The sequence below is a fragment of the Vigna unguiculata genome, chromosome 3, assembly GCF_004118075.2.
Source record: "Vigna unguiculata cultivar IT97K-499-35 chromosome 3, ASM411807v1, whole genome shotgun sequence".
Taxonomy (NCBI): Eukaryota; Viridiplantae; Streptophyta; class Magnoliopsida; order Fabales; family Fabaceae; genus Vigna; species Vigna unguiculata.
The window spans coordinates 14,397,491-14,414,631 of record NC_040281.1 but is presented as its reverse complement, the minus strand read 5'-3'; the positions used below and the strand labels follow the sequence as shown (position 1 = coordinate 14,414,631).

The following is a 17,141-nucleotide window of genomic DNA, read 5'->3' as shown; positions in this document are numbered from 1 at the left end:
ATTATTGTTTCTTGAAAACATTATAAATACACTTACTTTAAATTTAAGTGAAAGAATGAGAATCCAAAAATACTTAATGTCTTTCAAAAACTCTAATGTTAATTATTTACCTTGAATCTTGTGGTCAAGGTATGCATGTTATGGTGGCGTTGCTCATGCTTTGGCATTCCCTCCTTCCTCTCACGTTCTCTCTCTTTATCCTCGTTTAGGGTTTTGGTGAAGCATAATTCAGGTAAACTTCAATCCTCATTCTCTATTTTTGTTTTCTCTCATATGTATATTATTTCGTATTTGTTAATCCATTTCATACAATCTATGCTACCATTTTGAAAACCACTTATTCCACTTTGATATTTTTCTTCAAATTTAGCAAAATTTCAATGTAATTGGGTTGATTAGAACGAATGATTGAGTTCTAGAATGAATGTTGAGAGAACCAATTGACTAAAAAAGATGTATGTTAATGGACCAATATTCACATAAGTTCTAACTCATATCCTACATTATCTCTTCTAATAATCACAACTTAATAATCACTTATATCAAAAAAATTCCATGCCAAAAGAATTATAGTAAGTTCAAGAATGATTTTAAACAGAACCAATTGATTCAAAAGATGTATGCTAATGAACCAATATTTACATAAATTCCGACACATATCATCTTCCATTATCTCCTCTAATAATCACAACTTAATAATTACTTATATAAAAGCAATTCACCAACAAAGGTCAATCTCTTTACCAAAATCATACATGATGGTCACGTCTTATAATTCACCTAACTTAGACTATTATTAAAAATTAACTAGGTTCCTTTATTTGGACCAGACTTGACTCTCACATGATACTATACATGTACATAAAAAACTTAGATAATTCTAAACAAATAGATATTCTCTTGAGGTCCTTTGAGTCAGATGCAATATCTCTATATACTCATGCATGCAAAAACTTTTAAAAATTGACTTAAGAAAAAGGAATAAAGATAAACGTACTCAAAAAAATTTTGATCGACTATAATTGTTTTACTTTGTCCCATAATCTTTATGATAGACTCTGATATTTAAAGAAATGAGTATGTTAATAAAAATATTTAAAGAAAAATCAAAGAAAAAAAATAGTTTTAGAACGGTAGTGACATTCAATAAATGATTTTTCTACTTATATGTCTTGTATTTTAATAATAAAATATTCAAGCTTCATTTTTTAAAACATTTCTACACCTAAGTATTTTTTAGTTCCTTACAAAACACAAGATAATAAATTTTTATTGCATTATAGTGCAAAATATACTTCATTAGTCTTTTATTCATACACTCGAAACGTAGCATAATAATCTAATATTATAAAAGAAAATTTTCTAATGTAAAGTGCATACATAAGCATTATTTTAATTTTAGAATGGAGATTTTATTATATCCAAATGATTATATATATATATATATATATATATTTATTGAAGTAGTATTCTAAAATTTGAAATACATAAAAAACTGTTAAATCATATTTAAGTGATCGATGTTTAGGTGTATCTTCTATCCACAAATTGAAGATAGGGATATAAAAATATAATAGTGACGTATAGCACACCATTATTGACAAACTTTTACTTATTAAATACGTTTGTCATATCACATAAGAAAATAAAACACCGAAAAGTTTTTCTCCCCTATAAGCACCTAATCATGAAAGCAATTATTGCATGACTGGGGCCATCGACCTTATTTGGATACACATTTCCTACACAAAGGATTTATTACATTTAACTCACCCAAACCATTGAAATAGGACTCATCTTTTGTCTTAATCCACTCCTAACCATCACTCTTTATGATTGGCTGAATGTGGAATGCAACGAAATTGTGGAATTAAGCTTTTAAGAAAGACTCAAATGTGATATTGTTTGAGTAGCCATTAAAGAAAACGCTCTGTTCCACCATCCTTAAAGTCAAGTCTCATCCCTGCGCCGAATCGTTCTCACAAACTGCATTTCAAATAACTTATTTACATTCTCCAATCATTTTCCATTTCCTACCATGGCAGCAGAACTTGTTGGTGGCGCTCTCCTTTCATCTTTCGTTAATGTTGCATTTGACAGGCTGGCTTCCCGTGAAGTTGTAGACTTCTTTCGTGGAAGAAAACTTGATGAGAAGCTGCTCCACAATTTGAACATCATGTTGCACTCCATCAATTCTCTCGCTGATGATGCAGAACAGAAGCAGTTCAGAGACCCACATGTGAAAGCATGGCTTTTTGCTGTCAAAGAGGCCGTGTTTGATGCCGAGGATCTCTTGGATGAAATAGACTATGAACACACCAGATGTGAAGTGGAAGCTGAAGCTGGATCTGAACCTCAAACCATCACTTACAAGGTATCAAACTTCTTCAATGCTACTTTCAGTTCCTTTAACAAGAAAATTGACTCAAGGTTGAAAGAAGTCCTTAAAAAATTAGAATATCTTGCAAGGCAAAAGGGGGCTCTTGGTTTGAAAGAGTGTACTTATTCTAGTGTTGGATCTGGTAGTAATATCTCACAGAAATTGCCATCAACTTCTTTGGTGGTTGAAAGTGTTATTTATGGCAGAGATGCTGACAAAGAAATCATCTTTAATTGGCTCACGTCCGAAACTAACAGTCGTAACCAACCATCAATACTTTCTATTGTGGGCATGGGTGGGTTGGGTAAGACCACACTCGCCCAACATGTTTACAATGACCCAAAGCTGGATAATGCTAAATTTGATATCAAACTATGGGTCTGTGTTTCGGATCATTTTGATGTTTTGACCGTCACAAAAACAATTCTTGAGACAATCGATAACAAAAAAGATGATAGTGGGAACCTAGAAATGGTTCACAAAAAACTAAAAGAAAAATTGTCAGGAAGGAAATTTCTTCTTGTTTTGGATGATGTTTGGAATGAAAAACAAAAGGAATGGGAAGCTGTGCGAACTCCTCTTAGCTATGGGGCTCCAGGAAGTAGAATTCTTGTCACAACACGTGCTGAGAAAGTTGCTTCTAACATGAGGTCTGAAGTGCATCGTCTAAAACAATTACAAGAGGATGAATGCTGGAAAGTTTTCACAAAACATGCACTAAAAGATGATGATCTTGAATTGAACGATGAGCAAAAGGAGATTGGTAGAAGGATAGTTGAGAAATGCAAAGGATTACCTCTTGCTTTGAAAACAATTGGAAGTCTTTTGCACACAAAGTCATCCATTTCATATTGGAAAAGTGTGTTGGTAAACGACATATGGGACTTAACAAAAGAAGACAGTGAAATTATCCCTGCGCTATTTTTGAGTTATCACTACCTTCCTTCTCATCTTAAAAGGTGTTTTGCTTATTGTGCCATATTTCCCAAAGATTATGAGTTTCTAAAGAAGGAGTTAATTTTTTTGTGGATGGCAGAAAACATTTTACAGTGCCCTCAACAAATCAGACATCCAGTAGAAGTTGGTGAAGAGTATTTCAATGATCTATTGTCAAGGTCTTTCTTTCAACAATCAAGTGCCAAAAGGCATTTCGTCATGCACGACCTTCTGAATGATTTGGCAAAACATGTTTGTGCTGATTTCTGTTTTAGGTTGAAATTTGATAAAGGAAAATGTATACCTAAAGCAACTCGTCATTTCTCATTTGCATTTGATGACGTCAAATGTTTTGATGGTTTTAGGAGTTTAACTGAGGCTGAAAAACTGCGTTCCTTTATTCCAATAACAAAAATCGGGAAACATTTTTACCTTGATTATAGTTGGAAATTCAAGATTTCGATACATGATTTGTGCTCCAAGATGAAGTTTTTACGTGTCTTATCTTTCGATTGTTGCTCGGACATTAGAGAGGTCCCATGTTCAGTTGGTGATCTTAAACATCTTCGTTTGTTAGATCTTTCGAGAACCGAGATACAAAAACTACCTGACTCAACATGTTTGCTCTATAACTTACTAATATTGAAGTTGAACTATTGTTCAAATTTGGAAGAGTTGCCCTCAAATTTGCATAAGCTCACCAAATTGTGTTGCCTGGAATTTAAAAGAACAAAAGTGACAAAGATGCCAATGCATTTTGGAGAATTGAAGAATATTCAAGTACTGAATACTTTTATTGTAGATAGAACTAGTGAGTTCAATTCTAAGCAGCTAGGACGACTCAATCTTCATGGAAGGTTATCAATAAAGGAGTTGCAGAATATTATAAATTCATCGGATGCATTAGTAATGGATTTGAAAAATAAAACACACCTGGTGACGTTGAAGTTAAAATGGAATAAAAACCATATCCTTGATAATCCAAGGAAAGAAAAGAAAGTATTGGAGAATCTACAACCTTCCAAATACTTGGAGACTTTAGGAATCAACAACTATGGTGGTATGGAATTTCCAAACTGGGTGTTCGATAATTCATTACCAAATTTGGTGTTCTTACAGTTAAAGAACTGTAAATATATCTTATGTTTGCCACCCCTTGGACTTTTGTCATCTTTGAAGACCCTAAAAATTATAGGCCTTGATGGAATAGTGAGCATTGGTGCTGAGTTCTATGGAGGAAGCGACTCCTCTTCATTTAAGTCCTTGGAAAGATTGGAATTCTACAACATGAAAGAATGGGAAGAATGGGAATGTAAAACTGCTTCTTTTCCGCGACTTCAACGTCTTTCTGTGAACAAATGTCCCAAGCTGAAAGGCCTGCCAGAACAACTTCATTTAAAGAAACTAATTATTTGTTCATGCGAAATACTCACCATTAGCGGACATAGCATGGACCCATCGACTCTTGAAGTCTTGAAAATTTATTCGTGTCCACTTACAAATGTTCCCATTACCCATTACGACTTCCTTGAAGAAATGGAGATTGATGGAGGTTGTGACTTTCTTACGACCTTTCCTCTAGATTTCTTTCCAAAACTCCGTTTTCTTAAACTGTCCAGGTGCCAAAACCTACAAAGAATTTCACATGAGCATACTCATGATCATCTCAAGTATCTCATAGTTGAGAAGTGCCCTCAATTTGAATCATTTCCCAGTGAAGGATTATCTGCACCGTGGCTACAAGGAATTGAAATTCGAGGAGCGAAGAATTTGAAGTTGTTACCGAAACACATGCAAACCCTACTTCCATCTCTTACTGACCTGCATATAATTGACTGTCCACAAGTGGAGATGTTCCCAGATGGATTTCCATCAAATGTAAAATATGTGTCTCTTTCAAGTTTAAAACTCATTGCCTCCCTGAGTGAGATCTTGGAGACTAACACATGTCTTAAAAGCTTGAGTATTGAAAAGGTGGATGTGGAATGTTTTCCTGATGAAGTTTTGCTGCCAAGATCTCTTACCTCTCTATGCATATGTGATTGCCCAAATCTTAAGAAGATGGATTACAAGGGTCTTTGTCACCTCTCCTCTCTCACACTTATTGATTGTCCCAACCTTCAATGCTTACCAGAGGAGGCTATGCTCAAATTCATCTCTTCTCTTACAGTAAGAGGTTGTCCATTGCTCAAGCAGTATTGTCAGAATCCAGAAGGCAAAGACTGGAGAAAGGTTGCTCACATTGAAGAACTGCTTATTGAGTAATAAAAAGATGAACCACAAGTTGAAAATTAGGAGCGTACCAATTCCCATTTGTCTGCTTCTTGAACATGTGTTAATTTTCCACAATATCTCTGTTTTTCTTACATTGATTATGTCTGTTAAAGGAGGATATCTTGGCTTGTTTTTCATGATTCAATTACTTCTTTCATATTCTTATTTTCATGCGAAATTTCAAAATGACTTGTTGAAAATACAAACTTGATAACAGACCACTGAAACCGGGATATGAATGACACCAAAAATTCAGTTATTAATACCGCTACTTACGTTCTTGATAAATTAATAATGTTTTTCCATTGTACTTGAAAATACAAATTTCTGAATGTATTTAGAAGCTTGCGCTTGAAAACACGTTATGGTGTGAGTAATAAGGGAGTGCGGTCTTTTAAAACAAGAACAGAGCATGAAAGAGGTAAAAGAAAGGAGCAAAACTGAGATTTTGCACTAAGATTTTGCATATTTTTTAATTTATCAGATAGATTTTAAATATAGAAACTATGGAACTTCCTAATTGGGCACAACAAACAGCAAATTATGATTAATAGTACTGCTGTGATTCTTGACATTGCTTTGGGTGTCAAAGACATTATAATCATCTCAACCAAAGATATGTTTACCGTAAAAAAATCCATATAAGTGATTAATTTAAATATCAATTTATTAATTTAAAATTATTAATAACTAAAATATTTTTTATTAATAACTAAAAAAAATGGTGTGTAAATTAATTTTTAAAATTTAGTCGCTGAACAAAGCTTAGTCTTTAGTGATATTCTTCTTGCCCCTCATTCAGTACTGAATCAAGACTTCAGAACATATGCTATGCCTGTGGTTGTACCCTATTTCTCCGTAGGTGCTTCTATGATGGTTTCTAACAATGTAGCATGTTATAAAGAGTAGCTGATTTGGAAAATGGAATTCAAAATAGGGAGCATTGCAAACAGCTTTTACCTTTTGCTTTTTGTCCTTGGATTTCCATTTGTTTATAAAATTAGCATAGTGATTTCAGTAGAAGTAACCTGATTATAAAGCTCGAGTACTTGAACCAAAAAGGTATATGTATTTGTTAATGGAAGATGTTTTACATATTTTGCACTATATTTTACTCGTGGCTTAAAAAAAAACAATTTATGCTCATTAACAGTGAACTAAACTACTAAGTGTGTGTTTGGCTTGCTTGTAGTTAGAAAAATTAGGTTTGCTCGAATAAAATTGAAAATCTTATTTAATAGAAAATCTTTATAGTTTTATTTTGAAATCAACTCATATTTAGAATTCAATGAAACAAAACAAGTTGCTCATTTCAGGGAGGCTCCAATAGTAATGCATCAACAAGTTGTAAAAAGATTCTACGCTACATGAACGGAACTACTTACATGGGGTTGTTCTATACACGTGAAGTAGGGAAGAATTTGATTGTTTATTGTGATAATGATTATGTTGGAGACATTGAGGGTCGAAAGAGCACCTCGAATGTCTTTAAAATACCAAATGCGGTAGATCCTTGGAGTTCTAAAACACAACCAGTTGTATCGTTATCCACCACAGAGGTAGAATTTATTTCTACAGCAGCTTGTGCAGCTCACAACATTTGGATGATACGTGTTCTTGAAAAGATGGGAATAAAGCAAGAAAAATGTATCATACGGTATGATAACAGTTCAACTATTAAATTGTTAAAAAATCCCATTATACATGGAAAAGTAAGCACATCCATGTTCAATTTCATTTTCTTCGAGAATTAGCAAATTAGGGAATATTAGTGCAGTAAGGGCTTTTGACTCCGGTTATTTTTGTTATTCTGCCTCGATTTTATAACCGAGACATATTGGGACAAGGTCAAAAGGGGTGCTTTTTGGCCTCTGTTATCATTCAAGGCCATAAAGGCACTTTTCTGCCTCGATTGTAGAGGGATTGGAGCCATAGAGGCACTTTTTTGCCTCGAGTCTGCGAGAACCGAAGTCATAGGTTCATAACATTTTTAATTAATTAAAAAATTCACAGAGCCTTTGGCCTCGGTTATGGTAAGAACCGAAGCCATAGACCACCTTTTTGCTTCGGTTTTGGTAAGAACCGAGGCCTATTCTATTATTATTTTTAAATAAATTTTCTGTTTTATTGTGATTCTCACATTTAAACATGTATATTTTTTTTACAGACCAGCACAAACCAGAACATAATATTTTATCAAACATCCACAATCCAAATACATTTAAAAGATAATTGGAATATCCACAATCTAAATATGTATATCCTAATGAATACTATTGTACATCTAAATTATGAATTTTACACATGTTATCCTACCAAACTTTATGGACTTTGCGGGAATTGGCGCATAACTCTTGAATGTCTGCAAAATAAGACATTAACTTAAGTTAGTATATAGAAAGACAACTTTAGTATACCAAACTTTAGTATATTGCAAAGTATTTGTTTTAAGTCAAATATATATTATCGTTTTCCAATTAGTTGTAATACGAGCATGCACAATGGTTGTCATTCATTGCATTATATAGTAATCACACTCATATGAGCCGGTTGGTCTATTACACTACATTATATCAACAACATTAAAATTAATTAAGGAAGAAAATCAAATCAAACAATTATAAATATATGGATAGAAATATCAAACTTGAAGGGAATACCATGCAAGACATTTTGCCTTAGTCGTTGATCTCCCTAACAACATGTTATGTCAAACAATTGAACTATGATAAAGGGAATAAGTTAGGATACTTTTATATAACATGTCATATTCATAAGATTGAGATTGAGGTTTCTTATCAATCTAAGATGGTTGGGGGGAGGGCGGTGCAAAGAGCAAAACCACACAACAAGATTCTCCATTAGGGAAATCACAAGTAACTGCCAATGACGCTTAAGAAGGAAATAAATTTATTGTTATGCATTAAAATGACAGATTATATTTAGATGTTAACAAAAATGATTTACCCAGCAACATAAGGGACAAAATAAATTTCTTTTCCACATTGAAAGCATTTGGTCACATATGCTTGGGTGTCATCAAACTTGTTGCCTTAATGAGTGAGTTGGGGGTTTATAAACCCATATAGATTATTCAGCCCCATAGTTTCAGTGATAGCAGACAAATACCTAAACATAAAATTGATTTGATATAAGTAAATAGATAAATATATCAAATAACTATATATAATGACTGAAAGAATTACATCAGCCATAACTAAATAATAGTAATATTTAATTCCTCTTGTCTCCGTGCAAGCTCCAAGACATCATGGGAATGCAAATAAAGTGGGATCTCAAGGTCTCTCCCAAAAATGTTAGCATCCCAAGCTGCATTGGCTTATCATCTATGATTTCTACAAGTTGGAACAATGTACCAAGAGAATCGTCCAAAGAGATAAGAATCTTCTTTGGTTGAGGATTTTCCTATATTGATGCAATTTCAGTTAAAATGGAATATAATTTAAGTTTTAATATAATAAACATGTAAACTTAAAAATTTAGTATATGGTGGGTTTCAGAACCGAGGGGTTAGAATCAACTAAATCTCTAGGCCAAGCGAGGAAACATTGGAATGTTTATGCCGCAGTATATACCTCATATGTTGGCACATGAACTAAAGCAAACGGCATGAGAATCCTAAACCTTAAACCCTAAACTCTAAGGAAACCATCACAAATAAGATGTCCCTAACTTGAATTGCATTCAATTTTCTCCCATTCAAACAATTGACACAAGGACGTATAAACTTCACCTCATCATCACTTCTACCCTCATAACGTTGCGCAAAAATTTTATAAATTCTTCTACTCCCTTCTCATATTCAACGTTGATACGTGGTAAATTAATCCAATCTCAATCCATACGTATATATACTGAAATTGCGTGAACAATTTCAGTAATCTTTGAATTAATGCTCGCGTCGTAATCAAGGTGTGACCCTATCCCATTCAAGAAGATTCACTTTCTTTATTTTATTGGTACATATTACTTTTAAAATACATATCTTAAATTTCACGAAATTTTGTCAGCATTTCGCATTGGCCTTCAGGATACACGAAATGAAAGTGATTATCAACAACAATCAAATATGCACCCGAAGATCAATACAAAACACAATTGACAAATATTCATGAATTTTAAGATATGTATTTTAATATATATATATATATATATATGTATGTATATATATATACATATATACGTACGTATATACATATATACGTACGTATATGTATACGTACATATACATATACATATATATATATATATATATATATATATATATATATATGCACTAATAAACTACTAGAAAATGATTAATCTTCTTAAATTGTCCAATCGAATAATTCAAGATTCAATACATTTAGATTATTAGTATTGTATCCCTTTATATTAATTTAAAAAAAAATGTAGCTTCTTCAAAATGAAAACTCGTGGACAATACATAATTTTCGTATTGAATCTCAAATGGGAAACTAAGGTTAACTCACACTATAAGAAAAGTAAACAACATATTTAAACAAATAATTAACCACATATATAACATATAAAACTACTACATAACAAACTACAAAATCATAGGAAAATATTAGAATTAGGAACCTGGAGCGTAAAAAGCGAATGACAATGGAAGACGATGCAATACAACACGTTCGAGAGCTACAAGAGACAATAAAAAACACAAGAGAAGGTCATAAGTAACAAAAAAAGCAAAATCAACCAAAAACCTTAACAAAATATATTTCCTATTTAATTATAGTGTTGTTACAATTTTCTTAAATTCTGACTCAATGCTCTAAATTTCAGACGCAATGCTCTTAAATTGAGACCCAATTCTCTCACAAAATTACTCAAAACACTCCAAACAATTTCAATCCCAATGCAAATCAATACTCGCAATAACCAAAATTGAAAATTAATATATACAAAACGGAAAATGAAACAAAAACGCGTTGGAAACTTACCTTGGAGGAATGGCGGCGCGACAGTTGCTGTAAAACGGAGAAGGAGGTGCACGAAATGGCCGTGCACGAAATGGAGGTGCAACACCAACGGAGGCGACGCCGCGGCGGTGGCCGGAGGAGCGTGGTGTAGTGACGGTGGATGTGCAGCAGGGAGAGAGACGAGAGAGTTGCACCGTGCACGAAATGGAGCTGCAGGAAATGGAGGTGCAGCACCACCGGAGGCGACACAACGACGATGGCTGAAAGGTGTGGTGGCAACAAAGAGAGAAGATCGTTGTTGTTGCAGAGAGATGACGCGGGGAAGAAGGAGAGAAAGGGAGTTCACGAATTTGAGCCCTAAATAAACTCAATGGTCTGAGTTCAATTATAAACCGAGGCATATAACCCTATTTGGTACCGGTTGAGTACCACCCGAGGCCAAAAACATAACAACCAGTAACACTTTCAAAATATGTGGCCAAGTTTTTGGCTTCGGGTCTCTAGAACCGAAACATATAATAGCTTTTGACACCGATTTTTAGTGAACCGAAGTCTATAACACTCTTTTGCTTCGGGTTTTCTCTTAACCGAGAAATGGAACTAATACATTGAGGGACCACTTATTCTTATTATTTAGGAGCAAATATTTCTCATTTGGTTGTTATTTTCTTCATTGCAGCCCTGATTAAAGCATGGGCAATTTTCTGTTAGATTGATTGGCTTTTTATATAACCCAGTTACTTCATTCATTCAATAAATTAAGCTTTTAAACTAATTGCAAACGTTGTTCATCTAAATATTAACAAAACGCATCATTTACCCCTTTATATAATATTTAACTCAAATAAGAAAAACCTAGTAACCAAAGCATACAATTGAACAATGAAAGTGCTGATAAAAATTTAAATAAAATAGAATAAGAGTCCTGAACAGGTGAAATACTATTTCATATAAAAAATAATTTCCAAACTAATCAAATTGTATGGCAAAATATAAGTCTAAACTGGTTTTCTAATTACTCATAGATACATTTCGTCCTCAATTTGACCTTTTATTTTATACCTCGTTAAGTCTTCAAGGCTTGTTCTATTCTGACACTATAGTATGAGCAGATGCAAGTGACGGAATGCTCTGTTCATATCTGAAAAAATTGCTTGGATCTACCTTGCTCTTTATCTTTACCAGCCTATCAAAGTTTGTTTTGAAATACTTCTTACCCCAAACACTAGCCTCTGCATAAGTACCATTTCCAGGTCCATTAACACCTATATCAACATCTCTATAGTTCAAATATGAACTCCTAGGTGAACTTGACACATAAGGGCTCATGTAATCATACAGGCTTCGAATCGAATGTAAATATCGATTAGCAACATCTTCACCCTTCTCTTTCCAAATCACTGAGTACTGAATTTTATATAGGTTACCACCCCTGTGCGGAAATGGTGTTTCCTTCTCAGAAATCTCACTCATTTTCCCGCCATAGGGGTTGAATGTGAGAACAGGCTTTTCTAGTTCCATCATCTTCTTCCATATACCTTCAAGATCAGCTTTGGAAATGGGTTTCTGCACGTAATCTGATTTCTTCTTCAGGAATTTCTCTGGTGTACCATGCCTTTCAAGCAAAGCTTTAGCCGAAGTCCCCACTGGAAAATTATCCCAGAACAACACGGAATCGATCCAACTCATTGGAATGCACTGTTCACCAACCAAACCAAGTTGAGGGAAGCTCTCGTTCATCACATGAACCAGTTCTTGTGCATCTCCGAGAAACAAAGCGTTGAACTTGGCCCTTATCGTCTTCTTACCCATTCTTGTCACAGGGCTAAGAACCACTCTTATAAACAAGCCATCATGTATTTTATTAGCAACATACTGCCACTGATGAACAATATCACCGGCACCTTGTTCCAATGTTTTCTCAATTCTGAAAACTGTTACAACCTTAGGCACAGGAACCAACTTGATTTTCCATGAAACAATGACCCCAAAGCTTGCTCCCCCACCTCCTCTAATGGCCCAGAAAAGATCCTCCCCCATTCCTTTTCTGTCCAAGACTCTCCCTTCAGCATCCACTATTTGGGCATCCAAAATATGATCCACAGAGATACCAAACCTTCTCATCATATTCCCATACCCTCCTCCACTGAAGTGCCCTCCAACACCAACAGTGTGACACACCCCAGCTGGGAAACCTAGGATCTTGCTCTTCTCAGCAATCCCGTAATAAAGTTCACCAATCGTTGACCCCGAGTCAACCCACACAGTCTGGTCCTGCACGTTAACCTTCACTGATCTCAACATGGACATGTCCAAAATGGCAAATGGGGCTTTTGCCACGTACGAAAGGCCATCGTAGTCATGCCCCCCACTTCTTATTCTCATCTCAAGACCGAACTTTTTGCAGCAGATGATGGAGGCTTGGATGTGGGAAACGTGGTTTGGTGCCACAATGAAGGATGGTTTTGGAGTTGTGGGGGAACTGAATCGGAGGTTTCTGATGTTGGCGTTCAATGTGGGAGGGTATGAGGAGTTGTTGGGGAAATAGGTTACTGCAGAGATTGGATGGGAGGGGTCAGAATGCAGAGAGAGACATTGGGGAATGGTGTCTGAAACTGCCATTACAACGTGCAGCAGAAAGATTGAGATGAAGGGTATGATTGTAGACATGGTTGTCGTTGATGGATTCGGAGACTCCGTAGTTCAATACTTCAGTTGTTTGAAAAGAGGAAGCCACAGAATATGAAGATGATGAATCAAACGCTGCGGGTCTCGCTGATAAATAAAACTATGGGTCTCTTCTTCCAACTTTGTGTTCAATAAATGGAAGATAAAAATAACATAAAGAGAATAAATAAAAGAAAGAGAAAACACTAACCGTAATTAGTGAGTTCTTAGAAGAGACTTAATAAATTAAATAAGACCAATTAATCATACGTTTTTTTATAGAAATTTAAAGAGTTTATAACTTAACGTACAGTAGTTATGGAAAGAGGCGAAATAAGAATAGAAAAACCTCCTCAATTTTATTTTATTTTATTCTTTTTAACATATTTTTACACATACTATAAAATTAATTAAATTTCAAAATTATCATAAATTTAAATATTTTTAACTGAGTCTTTATTAAATTTCTTTTGTCTTTCAGCATTCAAATTTTTTATATTTTTCATTTGAGACCTTTTTTATTTTAATTTTTTCATTAACGGGATGATTGATATCAATTTTGTTGTATTACTTCCTCTTTTTTATTATCTCCACATGTTTGAAATGTAACATTTTTATGGTTAATATAAAAGTAATATTATAGTTAATTTAAAACGACAAATGATTTTTATTGTTGTCATTGAAAACATGTCGGATAATGACCGTTTTTCATGGATAATGACCGTTTTTCATCTCAATTGTGGTGACAGAAACTAGGGGTGAGCAACGAACGGGTCAGATTAGACTCGGGTCCAACCTGTCCGATCCGACATAATCCATTTTTCATATTTTAAAATCCATTCTGACCGATTAAAATGCCGGTTAAATATGAATATGCATTCGTTCGGGTGGGTTCATTCAAGTTTTAAAATTAAAGAGATGAAATTTATCTAGCAAAAGCAGAATAATAATTTTCAAAAAATAGTTACAAGAAACCATGAAACATCTAAAAAAACAAAAATGAAACTTGAAACTCCCAGCAAAATCGGACAGCAAGAACAACAAATCTACATCTACTCCAAAATAGAAAGCACTTTTAGAAGACTAAAATTGATTCTCAATAATAAAGTTGAGAACTTTTTATGATCAGGTTCAGATTAATCAAAAAAAAGAAAACCAAAGAACACCATACGCTATATTTGAAAAAAAAACGACACCAACAAGATAATAAAGGTGATTGCTTTTGGTGGGTGCATGAAGTTGCGGTGGCTCACAGTTTCTAGCGAAGAATGTTTCTTAGATCTGAACTCGCGGCGGCTCGTGGTGAATGTCGTTTTGTGTTTATGTTGCTATTCATGGTGGATTTGCTTTAGTGAAGTCATGCTTGTTGTTTGGATTGTACGGTGGAGCTTCGGTGAACACCCGTAGCTGACGTGATGGTTATGATTCGTTGCGCGTCCTGGAGACCGTCGCAGTAGTTGCAGAGTTGCTCATGGTGGTGCAGAGAAATGGCAGCGGGAGACGAAGTAGTCGAAGAGAAAATAACCGCAGAGGAAGTCGTTGGAGAGAGAATCTAAGATTTTTTAATCTAATAGAAGACAAAAGGGTGATAGCAAAACCCTAAACTTTGGATTTTATGTTCCTTTACGGATCGGGTTGGATATCCATGAGTTTCTAATTAAAATTCGTACCCGACCGTTTACACCCATATTAACCCGTAAATTTTTATCTAACTAACCCATATTCATTTAACCTGACCTGCAAGCATAATTTTTCAATTGGATTAAATGGTTTTGGACAGGTTGAGCTTTTCTGCTCACCCCTAACAGAAACAATCTTTTGGTTGTTGTAGGTGATGATGATGACTTGGAAGTTATCAGAGATCATGATCACTTCCTTATCCAACACTTTTAATGAAATCAATAAATGTCATTCATAATATCATTTAATATTCACCTCATTAGTCTATGTATGTGTAAGGATTGCTCTATGCTTTATAAATATGACCTTATGTATCATAAATTTTAATTAATATTTGAGGTGTACTTTGAATAAGAGTTAGTTGTGAGACTGACTATGAGTCGTCAAATTTGATATTTAGAGAGATGTAAAAATAGGTTTAAACCTACAAGTCAACCAGATTCACCATAGATTCAAGTTGTGTTGGTTTGAAAAAAGATCAATTCTTTTAAATGTCACTACACCATTTTTGGCTTTAATAATGAAAAATTGTGACCTAAAACCAAAAAATCATTGTCTTAATAGTTTAATTAGTCCACCAACAATAATCTTTTATTGATTTTTAAGCATTTTTCATAAGATTTTTATTATAATTATTTATTACTTCTAATTATGTAGATTGATTTTTTTAAAGACTAGAATATTGTTCAAGAATATTTTCGATGTTTAATTTATTTGTTTGTCATATGATGTAGGTTAAAACTTTAATTTTCAAATGATCTCTATAATAATATTTGATGAAATAGGTGAATACTTTTATTGTACTCCTATAAAAAAACTAAATGAGTCGAGTTAATTCACTTTGATTGTACTATGATAAATATATAAAATAAATTAGAAAAACAAAACATCTTTAAGTAAGTCAACCCACCTAATCTACTAACACGTAGGGTTTGAGTCAGGTCACAATTTCTAATTCACAAAAAGTAAATCGAGTTGAGTTGACTCAATTTTAGCTAAACTTGTGATGAGCTAATCCTACTTGTTGACTCACTTTGAAGAAGCATTATAATCATATATAATGAGTAGTGTGGAGGAAATTAGTGAGTAGATGGATAAATTTAACAAGTTGATCATTGATATGGAGAATATTTATGTAATAGATGAAATTGATTAAACATAGTTAATAATGTGTTCATTGCCAAATATAGATGATCATTACTTCTTATGGGACTAAGGATCTTCCACACAATTTCCTTAATTTGAGAAATCTTTCACAAAGTACTTGTGAAATTAAAGTTGCACACAACATATATTATTATCACATAAAAAGTATGACCTCTCTAAAAAGATACTAAATCTTAAAAGACCATAAATTCAGGGACGGATCTTAAGAGATCCAGACGGATCTCACCCTCCCTCCAATTTCTTTTACTATAAATTAGTATATAAATAAAAATATTTTTTATTAATTTTAATATATTTTATATATTTAATATTTCCAAAAATTTTATACATCTATCTTAATATTCAAAAATATTTTCTGAAGATCTCCCACAGCGTACATTCGGGGATGATACATCAAGTTCTTCCAACTTAAAAAGTTATTAAATAAAAGAGTTCTATTCATAGTAAAAACACGAATAATAAGCAGACCTAAACAAATTATTAAGTAAATTTTGTTTGAAATATAATTAGATCAGAATAAAAATATTAAATATAATGTTTTAATATATATATATATATATATATATTTTAAAAAATTATTATTGAAGCAAAATTGATTGTATATTGTTTAAAAAATTGATGTGTTAATATAAAAATATTAGTATAAAAAAATTTAAGAAAACGTTGTAAAGTATTTTATTTGAAATAAACTAACAGCGAAGTAATTGGACATTTTTTAGTACGAAAAATCTTCATGTCTTAGATTCCTTTCGTCCACTTCAGCCTTACACGTAGGGATGTCAAAAATATCCGTACCCGTGGGTATCTGCGGATAAAACCCGCAATGGATAAGAAATGGATTTTAAAAATGGATACCCGCTATCCGTGGGTACGGGTATTTTTGATACCCGCATGTTAACGGGACGGATACGGGTATCATAGTATCCGTATCCGTAGATACCCGTACCCGCTAAACTTTAATTCACACAAATACCCTTATATATATATATATATGTATATATACATATATATATATATATATATGTATATATACATATATATATATATATGTATATATACACATATACATATATATATATATATATATGTAT

The 17,141-nt window shown here is 33.4% G+C and overlaps 2 protein-coding genes across 2 annotated transcripts; one reads left to right on the top strand and one right to left on the bottom strand.

Annotated features, from left to right (window-relative positions):
- Positions 1 to 1,646: 1,646 nt before the first annotated feature.
- LOC114175366 (putative disease resistance protein At3g14460) lies at positions 1,647 to 5,747 on the top strand. The gene has a single exon (XM_028060141.1). The coding sequence runs from the start codon at positions 2,039 to 2,041 to the stop codon at positions 5,579 to 5,581; it is 3,543 nt and encodes a 1,180-aa protein (XP_027915942.1). The 5' UTR covers positions 1,647 to 2,038; the 3' UTR covers positions 5,582 to 5,747.
- A 5,722-nt stretch (positions 5,748 to 11,469) lies between these two features.
- Positions 11,470 to 13,327, bottom strand: LOC114179694 (berberine bridge enzyme-like 8). The gene has a single exon (XM_028066108.1). It carries the CDS (start codon positions 13,204 to 13,206, stop codon positions 11,623 to 11,625), a length of 1,584 nt encoding a protein of 527 aa, XP_027921909.1. The 5' UTR covers positions 13,207 to 13,327; the 3' UTR covers positions 11,470 to 11,622.
- Positions 13,328 to 17,141: the final 3,814 nt, after the last annotated feature.

Bases quoted from the DNA above. Each gene is read 5' to 3' on its own strand.
- LOC114175366 (XM_028060141.1), top strand. From the start codon at position 2,039: ATGGCAGCAGAACTTGTTGGTGGCGCTCTCCTTTCATCTTTCGTTAAT.
- LOC114179694 (XM_028066108.1), bottom strand. From the start codon at position 13,206: ATGTCTACAATCATACCCTTCATCTCAATCTTTCTGCTGCACGTTGTA.